General features: G+C 39.4%; 1 protein-coding gene across 1 annotated transcript; it reads right to left on the bottom strand.

The window, feature by feature from the left end:
* Positions 1 to 9,964: 9,964 nt before the first annotated feature.
* On the bottom strand, positions 9,965 to 18,554 carry LOC139744023 (mitochondrial import receptor subunit TOM20 homolog). The gene is made up of 5 exons (XM_071654487.1): positions 18,395 to 18,554; positions 13,710 to 13,780; positions 12,276 to 12,357; positions 11,388 to 11,530; positions 9,965 to 10,650 (listed from the first exon to the last, which is right to left on the bottom strand). Exons 1-5 carry the CDS (start codon positions 18,516 to 18,518, stop codon positions 10,582 to 10,584), a joined length of 489 nt encoding a protein of 162 aa, XP_071510588.1. The 5' UTR covers positions 18,519 to 18,554; the 3' UTR covers positions 9,965 to 10,581.
* Positions 18,555 to 18,785: the final 231 nt, after the last annotated feature.

Below are 18,785 nucleotides of genomic sequence, written 5' to 3'. Positions count from 1 at the left end.
TATTGAGATTTTTGTTTTTGTTTTTGTTTTTTGTTTTTATAAGTAAAACTGCAAGACTGTTTTAGATGACATGTCCTTCTGTGGTGACAGTATCTATGATTTGTCCTGTTCCGAATAACAGTTTTGGAGTGGATTTGGAGGGATTTTCCCCTCAAATTTGAGTTTACCTGGTGATATTTTGTCTTCAGTCAGAGAAGAGGTAGTGCAAAATGTCAGACTGCCCATAACTTGTTCACAATGATATCAAGAACAATGCAACACTGCAATGATTTGTCTGATATAAGTGTACATGAGTGATATACTGTAAAAGTGGATATTTTCGCGCGACTAATTTTTTGTGGTCAGCCGGGTATAATAAGTTTCGAGCGTTTTTAATTCTGCGGAATCCAGACAGCAACCACTGTGGCAAGCCAGAGTATTCGTATGCTTTTATTTTCGCACCAGTTTCCGATTGCGCGAAAATTTCAACACTGCGAAAATTTCCACGTTTACAGTAATGTTAACATCTAGGTGGCTTGCTCATACTGTTACAAGATCTCTCTTTTAGTTGATTCCCCCCCCCCCTCCCGAAATTTTAAATGTGTGTAAATGCCTGGTCACAAGTGATATCCTAACTGCTAACATATGACAATTCTCTATTATGTCACATGCTTCCCTCTCCTTTCAAACATGATATACCACATGCTGTAGTGGTCATGTTTAAATGTGCACTGAATTGCATAAAAATTAACCCCCTAAAAAGGAGTTGTTTGGGTTATCTTCTCATCTACTGGCCCAGCACACTGAATGCTACTGTCAATCTAACATGTTTCATCATCTTAGACAGTGCAAGCTACTGGGATACTTGGACCCTATTGTGCCGACATTTCTTTCCTACATCAAATATACTAGTAACTCAATCTCCAACCAATCTTAATGTGGATTAAAGGGGAATTCTGGATCAGATGCAAGTTGGTCTGAAAAGAAACTAAATTTCATAACCACAACAGTGAAAATATGATAAGAATTGGATTAAAAATTTGGGAATTTGTAAGAATGTGAAGTTTTGTTAATTTTTGCAATACAGTTCCCAAACAAGTGATGTAGATACTGTATTAAGCTGTTATTTTCACATACAGATGTTTTCGCGAATGAGGAGGTCACAGACATATTCGTGAGATGTTGATTTCGCGAATTGACATCGAGGTTATTGGAAGTGCACTATTACCCTAGCGCATGGCGACATTTTTGCATGTTGTTAAATTTGCGGTCCAACACTGATTCACAAAATTTGCCAAAATTAAACCCTCTAAAAAGTAGCAAGGTGTACAGTGTGCAAATGGGTGAGCTGATGATGTCATCACCTCAAAATTTTTCCATTAGTTGGGTACAAAAATCTTATGAAATCCAATTTTTGTACTATGAGTGTGTAAAACATCATGATATTCTTGGCTGAAGAACCTCAAAATAATGGTCAATCATTCACCTTTGACTTTTAAGTTTGAGATCAGTCATACCAGGTCCCACCTCCCTGGTCATACACTATGTGCAACAGGGTCCAGGTAAATATTTTTTTTTTCCCCATTTTTTTTTCTTCAAATTACGATATATATTTAGAGGTGTTTCTCTGGTATGCACACAGTGCTATGCAACCATTTAGCAGTGCTGGAGCAATAAAATGGATCACGTATATACAGACTTGTGAAGTCTTTTCTTTACGTCATATTTCAAGTGTTATGACAGCATTGTCTGAGAGCACATGTGAAGGTGACTTTTTGATGTACTATATCATGTTGTATTTCTTTTTTGAGCAAGAGAAGGGATGATATATCACTTGGATCATACTTAATGAAATAGTGAAAATGACAGCAGATGTGAACAGTTACTGTAAAAGCTGTTATTTTTGTTCGGGAGATGTTGTTTTCGGGATTTCGACTTAACAGCTATCACAAGTGCACTAATGCCTGTCTGTTGGGGATATTTTTGCCTGTTGTTACATGAATTCGCGGTCCAACCGTGATTCACAAAATTCATGACAATTAAACCCTCATGAAAATAACAGCTTTTCCAGTAAGTAAAAGGCTATTCACTGAAATGCGCTTCTCACAAACCTGGTCAAATATTTGAAGAGTAAATGGCTGGATGTATTTGTGATACATAATGCATTTATATAATGTTTGTAGTACTGGCTTGGAACTAAGGCATACATATGAAAGAGTCTTGTGATCGTAACCAAAGATTTTTCTGCCAGTAACATATCAGTGATAATGTCATTAACTCGTGGTGGTGTCCTGTGTTCTTATAATAAATGTGTGTATCTGTCTGATAGATTTCATATCTGTACATGGATGGTCTTTGTTTCTGTAACACATCAGAGGCGAAAAGTTGTCTGTTCCTGGACTCGAAGGGATGGATTTGGAAGTTTGTGAAGTGAGAGTGAAAAATACAAATTAAACAGATGAGTAGCATATTTTATCATTGAGGTTGAACAGTGAATGATCTGTGCTTCCCTTTAAATCTACATTTGCGTAGCTAGTGTATCGTAAGTGTCAACTCCTTACAGGCCATCAAATGGTTTGCTCCGTACGTCTTTGTTGTGGGTCTTGTCCCGTCTTGGTCTGTTTTGAGTAACCATGCTCTGTGTACCTTTCACAGGTAATAGAAAATCGGTCAACCACTAGATATTGTGAAAGGTGTGTCTGTGCGTTTCAACTTTCAAATGTTGTGATCGAGCCATTTCTCTATTATTACATTGCATTATTGTCATTGAAATTATGAATATGAATATGATCATTATTGTTATTGTTATTATGATTATTATCTTTATCTTTTATGTTGATGTCATTATTATATTTATTATTTTATTACCATTATTTGAAAGATTACATACCATTCTTTTCAGTATTTGTAGTATTAATGTTACTGTCATGTTCATCATTTCTGCATCATTACTTTGAATTTGATTTTGACAGTGCTCATCATTCATGTCTAATGCTACGTACTGTGCAAAGGTTGTGTACTTTTCAGTGGTCTCTGTCAAGCACTGCACTCAGTTTTAATGTTTGTTCGTCATCATGTCTGTCTTCAAAAGGACTGCACAGCACGTGGGCTCTGTCAAATAGACTGTTCAATTATGATTTCATGTAGGAAAGTATTGAATTACCTATAAGTCATCAAGATAACTGGGATGGCACTATGTTCGTGAAATGAAATAATGTCACTATTCAATCTTGTGATCGTGTTTAATAGGCAGGAACGTATTTCCTGTAAATGTAAGTGAAATGGTCAGTCACATTTTAAGGCACAACATGAAGTTGTTTGACCAAATGAATCCACCGTTGCAGACTTCGATACCTCTTTTAAAACATGTATTTCCAGGGAAGAATGTATACTATATTAACAAAAGAGTAACATCCGTGGCCTGCAGGCATTGTTAATATTCCCATGTGCTCTTGATTGCATTGCAGTGTGCACATACTGGAAAGAATTTGTACCAGGTACAATGTATGTCAATTTACCTATTAGATACCATACTGTCAATGTGTGAAATGCATATTATAAGATTTGTCAATGAGACACTGCCCATGATGGAAATTTTCAATCACTTTCATTTCACAAAAACTTGACACACGTGTGATCTACGGTACTGTCACAATCATCACTATTCATTCATGTTATAAATTCTAACATCTTCTATCTTCATAGCTTGCCCCGCCCCAGACATGGGATCTATTTTTGCCATATGGCGTCATTATTCAGTTGATATGGTGTGTGTACAGCATTTAACGGAGTGTACTGTCCTTATTTATTCTCTCTATTAACTTTTCAATGCAGTTGACAACATTGAAATGAAATACTGGTAGCCCAGAGGATGAACTATCCCGTGTTTTTGCCTTGCAAGGGACCAGAATTGCAAGCAGTGTTTTCTATGTCAATAGAAAGATGATGATGAAATACCTTACTGTATTCAAATATATTTATGAATTCTCGATAGTGGAGGGCCTAGAGCGAGGTACATTCTGAGTGGCTACTACACCCATCCCAATTTTAACACACTTCGAAGGCTGGCTGCAGACTTTAAGATGCTATTTTCTAATGGCTGTTTTGTACTTATTGATTAAATTAAAAGATTTGCTGTGGCTAGTCTACATTCTAAGCCTCTTCACTTCATTTGTATTCAAAATTTGAGGTGGGACAGCCTTGTATCATCTCTTTTACAATTGCCATTTTGTAATACCCGTGTAAATGAAAACTCTGTAAATTGTTGATGTCCATATACTGTGTACTTTTAACCTTATCATTTACATATTATATTTTTCTAAGCAGGTCTTAAAATGCTACATCAATTTAGTTATGGGGTTTTGCTATGGGATACCAGAAAGTGTATGTACGAATGTACCATAGAGGTATAGATTTATTTAAGTATCTTTATTCTCATGTACTGTACTCGTCATGTATGGCCACATGCAGCAATTGTATTGTTTAACTTCATTTAACTTGCATTAAATAGGAAAAAATGTAAACCAGAGGGTTTGTTTCGCTTGTGTAAGTGTAGCCTTTTCTGTGCAGTATGAGTAAGCCAAGTTATTTGATGTTTGAGTGCAAGTGTGCATTTGTTTTGGTGTGTGTATATCTTTTATTCGTGCATTTGTCGTGTACAAATTCTGATAATACATGTGTGTGTGTGTGTGTGTGTGTGTGTGTGTGTGTGTGCGTGCGTGTGTGTATGTACTGTATGTGTGGTGCAAGGTATTTGTATTTAAGAGAAGATTATAAATCACAGAGACAATTTTTAATAACTGCTATGAGTGGAAAGTATTCAAATTAATGAATTCTTATGTTGAGTTGTTTTTATTGCATCTGATAGACAAATTTACCTTCATTGATGTCTAGTAATCAGGAGATCGTTGGTTCGAGTCCAACCCAAGTGAGTATGCCGTATGCCCATGATTTTTATCATGGCTACTACTGAAACACTGAATAATTGGTGCTTATTTATGTCAATGAAGGGCAATTCATCAATCAGTTGCAATAAAAATAAATCAATGCAAGAATTCATTAATTTAAATAGATATATAGGCCTAGTACTTGCTTTTCTAACCCTATCTTAACGGGGGAGGGGGGTCAAATTGACCCCCCCCCCCAACATTTCATATGATGATTCTGCAACGCGCAAAGATTTTGCCGCGACATTTCATGACTTTTTTCTTTAAAGTCTCCCGCATATTGTGAGACCAAATTTGCGATGTCCTGGTACACCATTTTGAAGTTATGTAATATTTTGTACATGTATGTCAGCCCAAAACAGCTCAAATTTGTAATATTTGTGCAAATCTACTGCAAATTGTGTTATATACATTAGATTATTTCAACTTTTGATCATTGAAACGAATCAATTCTAATGTAGTAAGCGTGAAAAAATGTCTGCAACAAATTTTGGCAAAAACAATTAAGCAAACAATAAAAATTTACAGAAATTAATTTTGATTGCACATTTTGAATGCACATACAGAAGATAGTTGCAAACAGAATTTACATCGTACATGTATAATGTATCAGTTGATAAATTCCAAAGGGCCTACAGATACACACCATTGATTATTTTTTGGTTTTCTCCAAACAGAAATCATGGCTGCACTTAGCCTTTTGGCAAGGCCTCGTGGCTGTGAAAGAGACTTACTGCGAAAAAACGCGTAAATGCGAGACCGAGCGGCGCAGCCGCGAGGCCTTTTGAAACCTAACGTGAATTTCTTATCTTGAGCCTTGTTTCTCGCTGATTCTACTACCCTATAGGGTAGCGGCCAATCAGCGACCGCATTGCTCACCACGCCGTTGCATCTAATGAATACGCATAAGTATGCATGTCGGCGGCTCGCTCATCCGTAGCTGCCTGCAATGCCAGCGCAGCGTTGACATGTCCTCATTAGCAAACCAATTGTGCTCTGACTCATGAATATATGAATAATTCATATTCGCCTTCGTCTGGAGGCGATAGGGAAAAAAATCCAGGTTTCAAAAGGCCTCGTGGCTGCGCCACTCGGTCTCGCGTTCACCCGTTTCTCGCAGTTCTCGGTGTGGCGAGTTAGTATCAAGTCTTCGTAAGTGTGGCAGTCCATGTTAAGACAACAAGCACTAGAAGCTACAAATACCAACCTTTACACATGTAATTTGAAATGGGACAGAGTGCTACTTATGACATTACATTGACTTTCAGTGTACATAATTTCGTCAGTTGAGAATGATAAGGGTGTTAAGTTGCCACTAAACCCATAATGTTTGAGACAACTTAACGCCCTTCTCATTCTCAACGGACGATGAGAGATAAATGTCTGGTTAAAGATGTATTCATTTTCAGAGATTTTGTCAATGAATTACTTTCTAGTGTACTGTGTAAAATTGCCTACTTTTTTGTTGGTCATATTTCAGGAATATACACAAGCCAACGATAGCTGCGTTGTCAGTACATTTGTTTCCACACCAAGCACTTTTTGTTTGTTGGAAAATTGGAATCTAATAGCTCTCTACAATATCATATTGATGCACATCACAGGATATTTTAAAACAGGCTTTCAATTAATTACATAGCAACAGAAAATGATGAATAGTACACATCCAGGGTACCTTGGTATTGTGTGTTATCTGGTGTCACATGACCATTACAAGGCATCAGTAATGCATGAATCAACGTTTTCCCTAATACACCCTCCTTCCCCACGTAGGTACAACACACACACACACATACACTAACACACACATTCTCATAAGATGCTTCAACTGGGGCTATTGTAAATGCTGAGGGTAACCAGGCATACTCCATTACCGGTATACATTATTATTTGTTTCTGGAAAAAAAAAAATCTATCTTTATACTGATAAATTGACTAATTGGGTTGAAAATCATCACAAATAATATTCAAATTCAGTTTGGTAAGTTAAAAAAAAAATTAGGCTTCATGTAGCGCATATGTGCACACACAATCGAGAATACATTTAAACATTTTCAAATTTCCCCATTTGAATAGTCTGAAGCAATATTTGCATACATGCAGGTATGAAATATGCAGAATGGACAGGAACATTACATAACCTTAACTATCCTAGGGCCTTAAGAGGATGCTTTTTCATTTGTTTAGACAAGCAATCATGTGCCCAGAGTAAAATACTACAATATCCCCAATTGAAGCTGTTATAATAACACACATACAAACACAGAGACAAACAGAAATTTAGTAGTCACTGCAAAATCTACATGCATTCATTACTTGACGGTACACATTACAAAGAAATGAAACATATCTGACACTTATTGTCTTGTTAAATCCATTGTATTCATGCCATCAACATGTAAAAGTAAAATGTACTTTAGGGTAAAAAAGGGCATTCTTCTGTCCTTTCCTACAAAAATATACAAGACCATAAATCACTTGGTACAATACATTCATTACTAGATGCATCAACATGACACAAAAACGAATAAATAACATGTACCTTCTTCACATAGTACCGTCCCCACAACTAAGCCAGGATTCATGTGGGGCATGATGCCGACTCATCCACAATACACCTTGTGTTCCCATGGTAACAGGTCGACAGACTTCAGGACAAGGTTATGATTACACATACATACACGCTGTCAATATCGCTATGTACATTGTATTGCTTGCTATGGCTGCCAAATGCAGCTTCCAATATGTCTGACAATGATGTGTGCATTCACAAAAAAAAAAAAAAATATGAACCTGTTTCACCCACCAACACTGTTATGAGCATCAATCCTGACACAATAGGTCTCACAATGTTACAAATCAAATCCAATTAGTTATGCCAATCCTTCTTGATGCATTTGTACATCAAAACTTAGCCAAGGAGGGCAGTATTATACATGCATCTATAAGCAAAACAGTCCTTTAACACTATACAGTGGAAACTCGATATAACGAGATGGTCGGGACCGCGTCATTTTCCTCGTTATAGCCGATATCTCGTTATATCAGTAGGCATAAAAGAAGGCATAACATAAAGACATTAATTTGCACATGTGGGACTACCCATCATACAATGTATTTCAATCAATACCGATAACTTGATATTGTGTGTGAGGGAATTACTCACCATTATGGGTAAGAAGATGTTTTTCGCCAAGGAAATCCGATATCAAGAATGTGTTTCTTATTAATTGCTGATGTTTGAATTTGTAAATTTATATAGCTTGCGATTGTATCAAGATCGTCTGTGGATTGGTATGTGGTTATCGTATGGGTGTGTGTTGTGTGGAAAGCTTGAATATGGTCTCCACAATGCTGTGTGTGTATGTGACACATTCTGTGTGTACGTTATGACTGCGTGTGTGTGAAGATGGGGAATTCCCTACGTAGAAGGCCAATCACAGCATCAGATTGCCTCACACCTGCTAAACGTCATGATGATGTCATGTATACATATGGCCGTCCCACCACATTTTTTTGCATATCAGTGTGCGCGCACATACACACTTACACGTACAACATGCAGTGCTAGCTGGAGTGCTCTGAAGAAAATGATTATGTTGTGTGTACAAGACAGTTTTTGGCGCATCAAGCTTTACAATCTCGGAAGATGATAGCACAGGCGAAGTAAAGCTTTACCGAAGGCATTTTGCTTTACCTCGCTATAGCAGGTTTGATTGACTATGTTTTTCTTTGTTTGGAAGTCACAAAATTTATCTCGTTATAGCAGTTATTTCGTTATAGCCGATCTCGCTATAAGAGTAGCATTTTACATAGACTTGTGTGGAAGGAAATTTGGGACCGGGAAAATTTCCTCGTTATAACCGATATCTCGTTATAGCAGTGTTCGTTATACCGAGTTTCCCCTGTACAATGAATGAAATGGCATCTCTTTTCCATATGCACCACGAAACACGCCCTCAAGGTAGGAGGGGAGCCACGTTATTAAGAAGGCATATGTGGTGAGATAGCTTTGGCCAATACAGGAGAGTGCGCACTGTCCCTATTCTCTTTCCATCTTGTTCAGTGGGAATATTATTTGCTCATACTGAGAAATGATGTTAAATTACATTCAAAGCACGTGTTTCATGCATACCAATAATTAGAGAAATGTATTTGGCCACAGGTATTCACACTCATGGCGCACCAGTACCTCTTCTACAAAGTAATTACTCTCTGCAGAGACATGGACTTACTACATTGCTCTATATGCCATGCAATTTCGCCGAAGGACCAGCGGACACATTCAAAAAGTCTGTTCAAGACAGTTTTTCAAGAAAACCCTTTCAACATGCACTGCTGCTACTCAGCACATAAGGGAAATTAATCAACTCTGTCAACAGTTGCAAGCAGCAGTGCAGCAGTAACGTTCGAAAAATTTAGATTCCAGGTGATGAAGATACTTTTCATTGAATTCAGGCAAATTTTGTTGCTCTCATGTCATCCCTCTTTGGCACCTACACAAGCAGACGTTGGAGAGAGTGCAAATGTGAATCCAACACTTTTCTGAAGTATGTAATGTTGCATAGCCTATTTGAGTAGGCAGTATCATCGCCCTCATCACAGAGTTTTCCCTGTATTACACCTTCTGCAGTGAGAGGAGTCATTTCATTACAACTACATAGTCCTTTTAAAACAGGGAAAAAAAGAAGAGTGCATGATTAAACAGTCATATAAAAATGGTGAAGGGTGACACTGCAAAATTCACTTGAACTGCAACTCTAGCAACTTTACAAAATAATCTCAAGCAGATACTTGCAGGATGTGTAAATAAACCCATGCTGCAGTTCAGAACTGTACAATATGTTCCATCTTGCACAATACTCACTTCATACATGAACTTTGCTTTACTGCACTCTCGTAATTGAACACGGCAACTGTATTTCTGTTTCAATATGAAGATTTATTTGCACTTTTTTTTTTAAATGCATTTAGTGCAAAGAAATTGCATGAATGATACCCCAATATATCATTTGAAAATTTTCTCTCACTCAAAAGTTTTCTATTGTAGCATCTGGAAAGTCAATACACTTACCATAGTTATAGTACATTTACATTTTTAACTTTATACACATTTCGGCATATCACAAAGAATTAAACTATGAGCAATATCTTTGTATCTAACATTTTGTAGTCTTCAATGGCGTGTGTCTGTGACACCTGTGTCTGTGTGTGTGTGTGCTGCATGCATGTGTGTGTGTGTAGTCTGTAATTTGAGTTTAATTGATCAAAGACCGTTTTAAAAGGATAGGTCATGGGGTACATGAAGCTCAGGGGTTCTACGAAATACACAATAGCAAACCCATATCACCATCCTCTGCTAAATTTCTGATTGGCAAAATGCAATCTGAAGAAGTGCCACAGGATAAAAAATTCTTCCTTGACTCACAACCACTCTCATAACAGCACTGCATCCACGAGATGATTCAATTTCAATATCCCAACCCAATCAATTGAAGCTGGGATCACAATCAAGATTGTCACCCTCACACAGGATTTGGGATGTCTGAGGCAGCCTCCTCCACTGTGGCAACACCCAAACACTGCTGATGTCAAAGTCTTTTGCTGTTTTGAAAATAATTGATTCCCCATTTTTGGTCCATATGCATCAAAGGCTCTATTCCAGGTCATCAACTTCTTGTATTGTTGCTCCACCACTCTTTCCAGCCACCATGCCATTGACTTTCTGCAATCCAATGGTAAAAAATACACAGAAAATGACGACAAATACATATCACAGCATTTTAAATATGCAACACTCTTACGATTCATCTACCTGGCTTGGGAAGAATTATGCCTTTTCTTTTAAATGATCAAAGTCATAAATTTGACAGGCTAAACTTAAATGCCAAGTCTTTTACATGTTCCTTTATACAGATAACTGAACGGACAAAACAGAATTAGGAACAGCATCATCAATCTAGATTTATATTTCATCTCACCACGGAGGTAAAATTCATAAAAAGATAACATTAAGATCATAGAAACTTATATTTTGGTACTCATCTATTTAAGTTTATGCACATGTTAAATACTGTTGGTAGAGATCAGGATTGGGCTTTTGCCTTTTATATATTTTTTTTTCTTTCAAGTTACTAAGAAACCACTTATGAAATAATACAGAGCATACCATTCTAAGAGGGAATTCGAAGTTCATTTGAAGAAAATCCGTACTGGAATGGCCAAGACATCCAAAAACAAAGTAAAACAAAGGGTTGCTCTGTTTTGAATATCTCAGCCATTTCAAAACCAATTTTCATCAAATGAATGTTGAATCCCTCTTGGAATGACATGCTCTTTCATATCTCCATAAGAGATTTCTCATTATCTCACCAAAAAATGTTAGAAACCTGAAGGTAGGTCTCAACCAAAGCTATACGATCCCTTTATGTTACAGAAAAGGAGGAGGCAACGCTGTCATACCTTGCTGGTTTCCGGCAGCTTCTGTACCAGCAACTGGAAGACTGCAGAGGGCAGGGTCTGGTGGAGGACCTGCAACAACTGCTGGGGTTGGCCACACACAGCCACAGCATAACTTAGGTGTTCCACACCATTCTCAAAGTCACCTGCAATGAAAGGACAATGTACAACCAATGGTGCATGAGGAAAATGAAAGGGACAGACAGACAGACAGACAAACAGACAGAAACAGAGAAGAGAAAGAACAAGGGGGCAAAGAGAAAGGCCATGGAGTTGAATTAATCAAGAGAGTTTTGTACTACATCAAATTCTCCGGCCGTTTCTGCCTTGTCTACTGCAAAAATCTAATGTTAGTGATATATCAATTTTCAACTATGTCTTTTGGCGTGGAGTAATTGTCAGTTCAACAGCCAAACTCACATACAGCCACTGACAGGAATTATGTTAGCTGTCCGCAATCTAGTTGTAGAAATACTGCAATCTCATGGCTGTGTGAAAGCAATTTTTTGTAATGTTTCTGTTTTGATTGATCAAATAGCAATGAGTGCATCATTACACACAGTTTTTTTTTTCAATAATGAACACTGAATCATTGTTTACAATATTAACAGATTAGCACATTTCTCCACTCCCACGCATGCAGCAAGCCCTACAATAAACTCCTTCTAATCTTTGTGAAGTGAAACATACCATGCACTTACATGGAAGATACTAATTAGAGTAAATCTGTTATGTTTGAAATTGACTCTTCTGCACCAAACATCACAACTAACATGTAGTTTAGACCCAAGCAAAAGCATATCAACAAATATACCACCAAAAACTACAAGTATGTGACAGAAGATTTAGTTTGGATGGATCTTTGCACATATTCATCTTTCATGCACCAACCTTGGGCAAGAAGTTCCTCTCCCATCTGAACTTGTCGCAGGAAAAACTTCTGGACTGCTTCTGCATCTTGCAAGTTAGGCAGCTACAGGAAATCAAGAAAAAAAAATAACATTACACAATCACGAAAAGAAAAAAAAAAGGTCAGGTCAAAGTGATAACATAGTTCTGGTAAGGGCTTGAGAACCCGTCTGGCACCATTTCATATCTGCTTGCAATATATATCGAAAGAGTCTACAAAGAAACTTACCTGGCTGACGCAATTTGCCGGAATGATGAGTCATTTTGGAGTATTTTGAGAAAAATAATAAAAGTCAGAAAACCGACTTTTATTCCAGAAGGATCCAGACTAACTCGGTCTCAGGAAAAACTCGACCCTATTTCAGACAATTTACACGGAGCGTCGCAGTTCGTGATCGCCATATTCTATTGTATAATACCAAACGAGGCCTAACTGAACAGACCAGAAAGGGCGTGCTAATCCTGTACAGAACAAATGGACAGCACGCGGTCCTCAAGCCTATACGCACATCACCTCATTGCTGAGACGCGCTGTCTTTGAAGTTTTCGTTGTTGTTTATCAAGCGTCTTTGATTGTTTTTAGAGGTGCTTGATAGGCGCACAATAATTTTGCATGCGCGCCAAAGAGTTTTTTGATGCGCGCCTTGTAACAACTCGGACCATTACTGCGAGTAGCCAGAACACGAAGCACTAGTTTATACAGGCCGCTCCCATAGTACAACACTGTACAATCCAGAGGGACAACCAATACAGCTCAGCCCGCTGTCAAAGCGAGGCCGAGTTATCCCCGAGTCCGAGTTTAGCCTGACCCCGTTCGGGTAAGTTCTGAGACTGAACCTTTTTGGTTAATATTTCGCATTTTCGTCGTTACCCATCGAATATCTTGTTATTACAGCGTTATTCCGCACATTTCCTAGGCATACGTTCACATTTGGGAGCAAAATTTGACAACTTTTGCAGGCGTACCAGAACTATGTTTTGGCTTTAAACTCTGTCAAATGCAAGCCATTTTTTCAAAGCATTGCCAGGTATCAAGATTACCAGGCATATCAGTCAAAAATTTCAATGAATCATCTTTACTGGTCATACATAAAGGTTTCAGTTGTAAGTCATAATGAGCATTCTGACTGAAACACAACACACTTTCATTGGCAGTTCATTCTACCCTTATATTTCAACAGAATGATTATTGTGTAGGGATATTAGCAGTAAAATAATTTTATTTCCATTCAAACCACCCTTCCGGAAAATCCTTTTCCCAAATGACATACTCATATCAGTTAAACCCTTTTTTTTTCAATATGAACATGAAGGTTTATAATACTTTGAAATGTCTCATTCCATTATTTTTTTTTCCTACTTGCAATCAAGACTTAATTACTTTAATAAAATACCATGAAATGTTGGCTGACAAACCTCAATTGCTTGTCCCCCGACACTTGCTCCACCAGCCGATTGGTTTGAATGAGACTTTGCTTTTCTCCTTCCTGCATTTATGAAATAAAAAGCATCTTGAAATGCGATGTTATAAAATAACACGGAAAAGTAGAAATCACGCAGTGCGTAATATATGTCCCCGCCGGAAGTAGCATTTTGTAGCCAATGTACAACACAGGTCAAAAATCAAGGTCAAAGGTCAAAGAAGTCAAAGGTCAAAATTATGTGTAGAAGTTTTGAAGCCCTCACCTAGTGCCATCACATAAAGCAAACGGAATTGAAATTGGGTTAGAAATGGTGAAGGAGTAGCATTTTGTAGCCAATGTACAATATAGGTAAAAAATCAAGGTCAAAGGTCAAAGAAGTCAAAGGTCAAAATTCTGTGCATGCGATCGTGAACACATCACATGCACACAAATTTCTAATCCATGAACGGATAAGATGTTTGTGTGCGCATGCGCTGGCCGTAGTATTCAGTGTATGTAGCTCTCCCAAGGTCCTCTCGACCGAGTCACATTCAGTCATCAATTCGAACAGAAAGGGACTACAGGGGAAACTCGGTATAACGAACACTGCTATAACGAGATATCGGTTATAACGAGGACATTTTCTCGGTCCCAAATTTCCTTCCACACAAGTCTATGTAAAATGCTACTCTTATAGCGAGATCGGCTATAACGAAATAACTGCTATAACGAGATAAATTTTGTGACTTCCAAACAAAGAAAAACATAGTAAATCAACCCTGCTATAGCGAGGTAAAGCAAGATGCCTTCGGTAAAGCTTTACTTCGCCTGTGCTATCATCTTCCGAGATTGTAAAGCTTGATGCGCCAAAAACTGTCTTGTATACACATAATCATTTTCTTCAATGCACTCAAGCTAGCACTGCATGTTGTAGGTGTGAAGTGTGTGTGTGCACGCACACTGATACATGCAGAAAATGTGGTGGGACGGCCATATGTATACATGACATCATCATGATGTTTGGCAGGTGTGAGGCAATCTGATGCTGTGATTGGCCTTCTACTTAGGGAATTCCCCGTCTTCACACACACGCAGTCATAATGTACATACAGAATGTGTCACATACACACACAGCATTGTGCAGATCATATTCAAGCTTTCCACACAACACACACCCATACGATAACCATGCACATACCAATCCACAGACGATCTTGATACAATCGCAAGCTATATAAATTTACAAATTCAAACATCTACAATTAATAAGAAACACATTCTTGATATTGGATTTCCTTGGCAAAAACATCTTCTTACCCATCCCATAAAGGTGAGTAATTCCGGCCCTCACACACAATATCAAGTTTTCAGTATTGATTGAAATATGATGGGTAGTCCCACATGTGCAAATTAATGTCATTATTTTATGCCTTCTTTTATGCCTACTGATATAACGAGATATCGGCTATAACGAGGAAAATGAATCGGTCCCGACCATCTCGTTATATCAAGTTTCCACTGTACTGGCAGAACCAAACGTTGTCCGAAGCCTGTTTTCAATACTTCAACTTAATTGGTAAGTCTTCAAATTGAAGAAATTTTTAGATTTTAAGTTGACATTTACCCGTGATACTAAATCTGTCATGATCCTGAATGCTACATTCCCAATGCGAAGCCCCATTACGCTATGTGTATGGGGCTGCTGGTCGCAGTTAGCTTTGCGTATGGGCATGATGGGGCTGCACGCTGCTGCCCTGGTCGTAGTCAGTGGTTTCGTACAATACTAAGGGTACCTCGCCGCCGTACGGCGGCGGCTCTGGTACGAAACCATGTTATTGCATGATTACTAAGACATGAGAGGGCAATGAGAGCACTTTGGGGCGAGTAAGTCTCACAGACAACGTGCTTTAACCTGAAACACAAACTAAGTAAGAGTAGAGTAACTGCTTCAGTAAGCGGCCGTGCAGCCGTTCGCGGCAGGTACATTATACAACATACACGGTAATATACCGCTAAACACAGCACTGCACTGTTACATGCACACTACACATATACTAACACACTAGCAATCAACAAAAACCAACCGATAAAATGGGCACAATCTCTGACGAAAGTGAAATTTTCTCACCGAAATGACAACATATCGCATCCAAAATGAAATTTTCGGTACTTCTTAACATAACAGTTAAGAAACAATGGTCCAAGAAACTGGATTTTTTGTCGTTTTCTCGATGTTCATGGATTTTGAAAACACATCCTCACGTAAAATAGAACTTTCGCGAGCCGATGTGGACCGCCATTTTTTTCGGAAAGTGGATGTTACCATCGAAAAAAATGGGAAAAACACGAGAAAGACATCAACAACACCGCCAGAATTGCGATCTTGTTTGCGGCCAATGCATGTGCGCACGCTATTTTCACGTGCTTTCGCAATGGGAATTGGCGCTTACGCAATGTTCGCGAGACATGTGAAGGCGTTTCAGCTAAAGATCGCGGAGCACACGCGTATTGCATAGGGATTGCACATCGTGCCGCAAGCAGAAATACTACGTCGCATATCGCCCTTATCGGCGAAAATTGTGCCGGGTTTTGCCCTGGTAAATCATGAAAACTGCGTTGGTCAATGGTCACGAAAACAATTGCGTAAATGAATAATCTTGTTTATGATATATGAAATGGTTGAAAATAATTTGCAAATAAGTTGGAAAAACCATTAGCCTTAACAATGCTTAAACTGCCGCAAACGGGATATTTTACTCTAAGACAAGGAAATTCAGGGAAACTTTTAGTTTTAGTTTTGTCTACTTCAGTCCGGGAAACCCGCTCATGAGGACCGCTCCCGCGTACGAGGACTGTCCCTCCTCATGAGGACCTCCCCCCCCCCCCCCCCCCCCGCCTCATGAGGCCCCCCGGGGAACGCCTCATGAGGCCCCCCAGCACATACCAGTCTGGTATGTGCTGGATGCGTGATGTGCTGCGACGTACGTCGCGTCGCGGGATGATTCCAGAAAAAGCGCCCAAACGGTAAGCGGGCGGCGGAATCGTGGGCGGAATTGACGAAGAAAGTGAACTCGTCATACCTACAAAGTGATTATTTTGCTAACTAACTGGAGTATGTCATCCACCCACCTACTCTATCAGTGTGGAATAGTAATTTGGAATATATGGACAAGATCAGGTTAGTACTGATTTAATCTTTCTCATTACGAATTTGTGTAAAAAGATGTCAGACTTCAGCTTCACGAGGCTGATTCGTGCGCGGAGAGGTGAGAGCCGCAGAAAAAAGCATCGGAAATATTTAGTGGGATCAGGCCGCTAGGTGCGGCAGTCTTGCATTGTGCGAACGCGCTGGCGCCCGTGTTTTGATGGGCGCTCTGCATCGGTTGATTAAAACTCGATTTTTGAAAAAAAAACCAGACAGGATTTTTTCTTCTTTTCATCATGGATAGTGGACATGTGTGTGTAACAAAAAATCACCGTGCCAAGTTGCGACAATTTATACGTCAGATGTGAGATGAATAAGAAGTGAATGGGGGGCCTCATGAGGCGGGGGGGAGGTCCTCATGAGGAGGGACAGTCCTCGTACGCGGGAGCGGTCCTCATGAGCGGGTTTCCTGGACTGACTTTTGAGGTACCAAAACTTTTTAGTTATGATTATCTTTAAAATTCATCTCAGTTCGGGAAACCCACTCACAAGGGGGGCCCCTCCTTATAAGTAACCCGTCCCCCTTATAAGTAACCCCGTCCCCCTTATAAGTAACCCCCGGGGCACCCCTTATAAGGAGTCTCCACGCTTTTTTGCAATGCAACGCGAAAATGAAAGGACTGCGGCAATTCGCTTGATTATGTCCATAAAGCTTCACAAGTTTCCTAGTTACGAAATTTGAGCAAAATCGGTTCGAGGCATCATATCTAAAATCATGGATTTAAATGCGATGTCAAACGACCCATGCGAATGCTGAAATGCGAGCGATTACTGGCGTGAGTGTCGCCAGGCGCGGCGGCGTGGCAATGCTTGAGTGCAGACGTGGCGAACTCGGCGTGGCGAGTTCGCCACGTCTGCACTCAAGCATTGCCACGCCGCCGCGCCTGGCGACACTCACGCCAGTAATCGCTCGCATTTCAGCATTCGCATGGGTCGTTTGACATCGCATTTAAATCCATGATTTTAGATATGATGCCTCGAACCGATTTTGCTCAAATTTCGTAACTAGGAAACTTGTGAAGCTTTATGGACATAATCAAGCGAATTGCCGCAGTCCTTTCATTTTCGCGTTGCATTGCAAAAAAGCGTGGAGACTCCTTATAAGGGGTGCCCCGGGGGTTACTTATAAGGGGGACGGGGTTACTTATAAGGGGGACGGGTTACTTATAAGGAGGGGCCCCCCTTGTGAGTGGGTTTCCCGAACTGATCTAAGATTCTACGTTAACGTTAACTTCTTTTTTTGAACATTAATCAATGAAAAGTAACCAATTTTACTGCCGATGTGATGTTGCCTGCCAGGCAAGAACTTGAGAAGGGCTTGGCTTTATATTGACACGTATTAACGACCCGTTAATGACCGGAATCACTGACTAACGTTACATTTGCGACTCTGAATGACCGGGCACTCCGGTCGCACACTCCTCATTCATGTACATACAAAATGAGCCGATCTTGCCATTTAATCTTAGCGAGTCTAACAAGGCATGACTTACGCTCTTTTAATTTCTGGCGAAATAATGGATCGCTCCTCCTCTTTCTATCAAAGTATATGCAGTAGCCAATGAATAGCGTCCCAGCTATTCCGGCGAAAACACCAGCAGTTCTTCTGGAAATCATTCTGCACAGAACATACGTAACTACACCGCTGCATAGTACGCATGCGGACGAGATTTTTTTTCCTCTCTCTACATATGTATTGTGCCACTGTGTATTGTGCGCCTAGCTATGCTCGTGCGTGGCTCTAGCTAGCTCTCTCGATCTAGCTATCTCGTAAAATCCGAGATGTGTCCTGCTTCCATTCTGCGCATGTGCCATGACCTTCGGGACCTAACCGGGGTCATAGCAACATTGTAAACGATTTGTGATGAAGATCGCATACCTAAC

The sequence above is a fragment of the Diadema antillarum genome, unplaced genomic scaffold (assembly GCF_040938485.1).
Source record: "Diadema antillarum isolate AM-2024a unplaced genomic scaffold, OU_Dant_1.0 seq00001129_RagTag, whole genome shotgun sequence".
Lineage (NCBI taxonomy): Eukaryota > Metazoa > Echinodermata > Echinoidea > Diadematoida > Diadematidae > Diadema > Diadema antillarum.
Note: the sequence above shows the minus strand (reverse complement) of the source record. Positions and strands in the feature narration are given on the sequence as shown.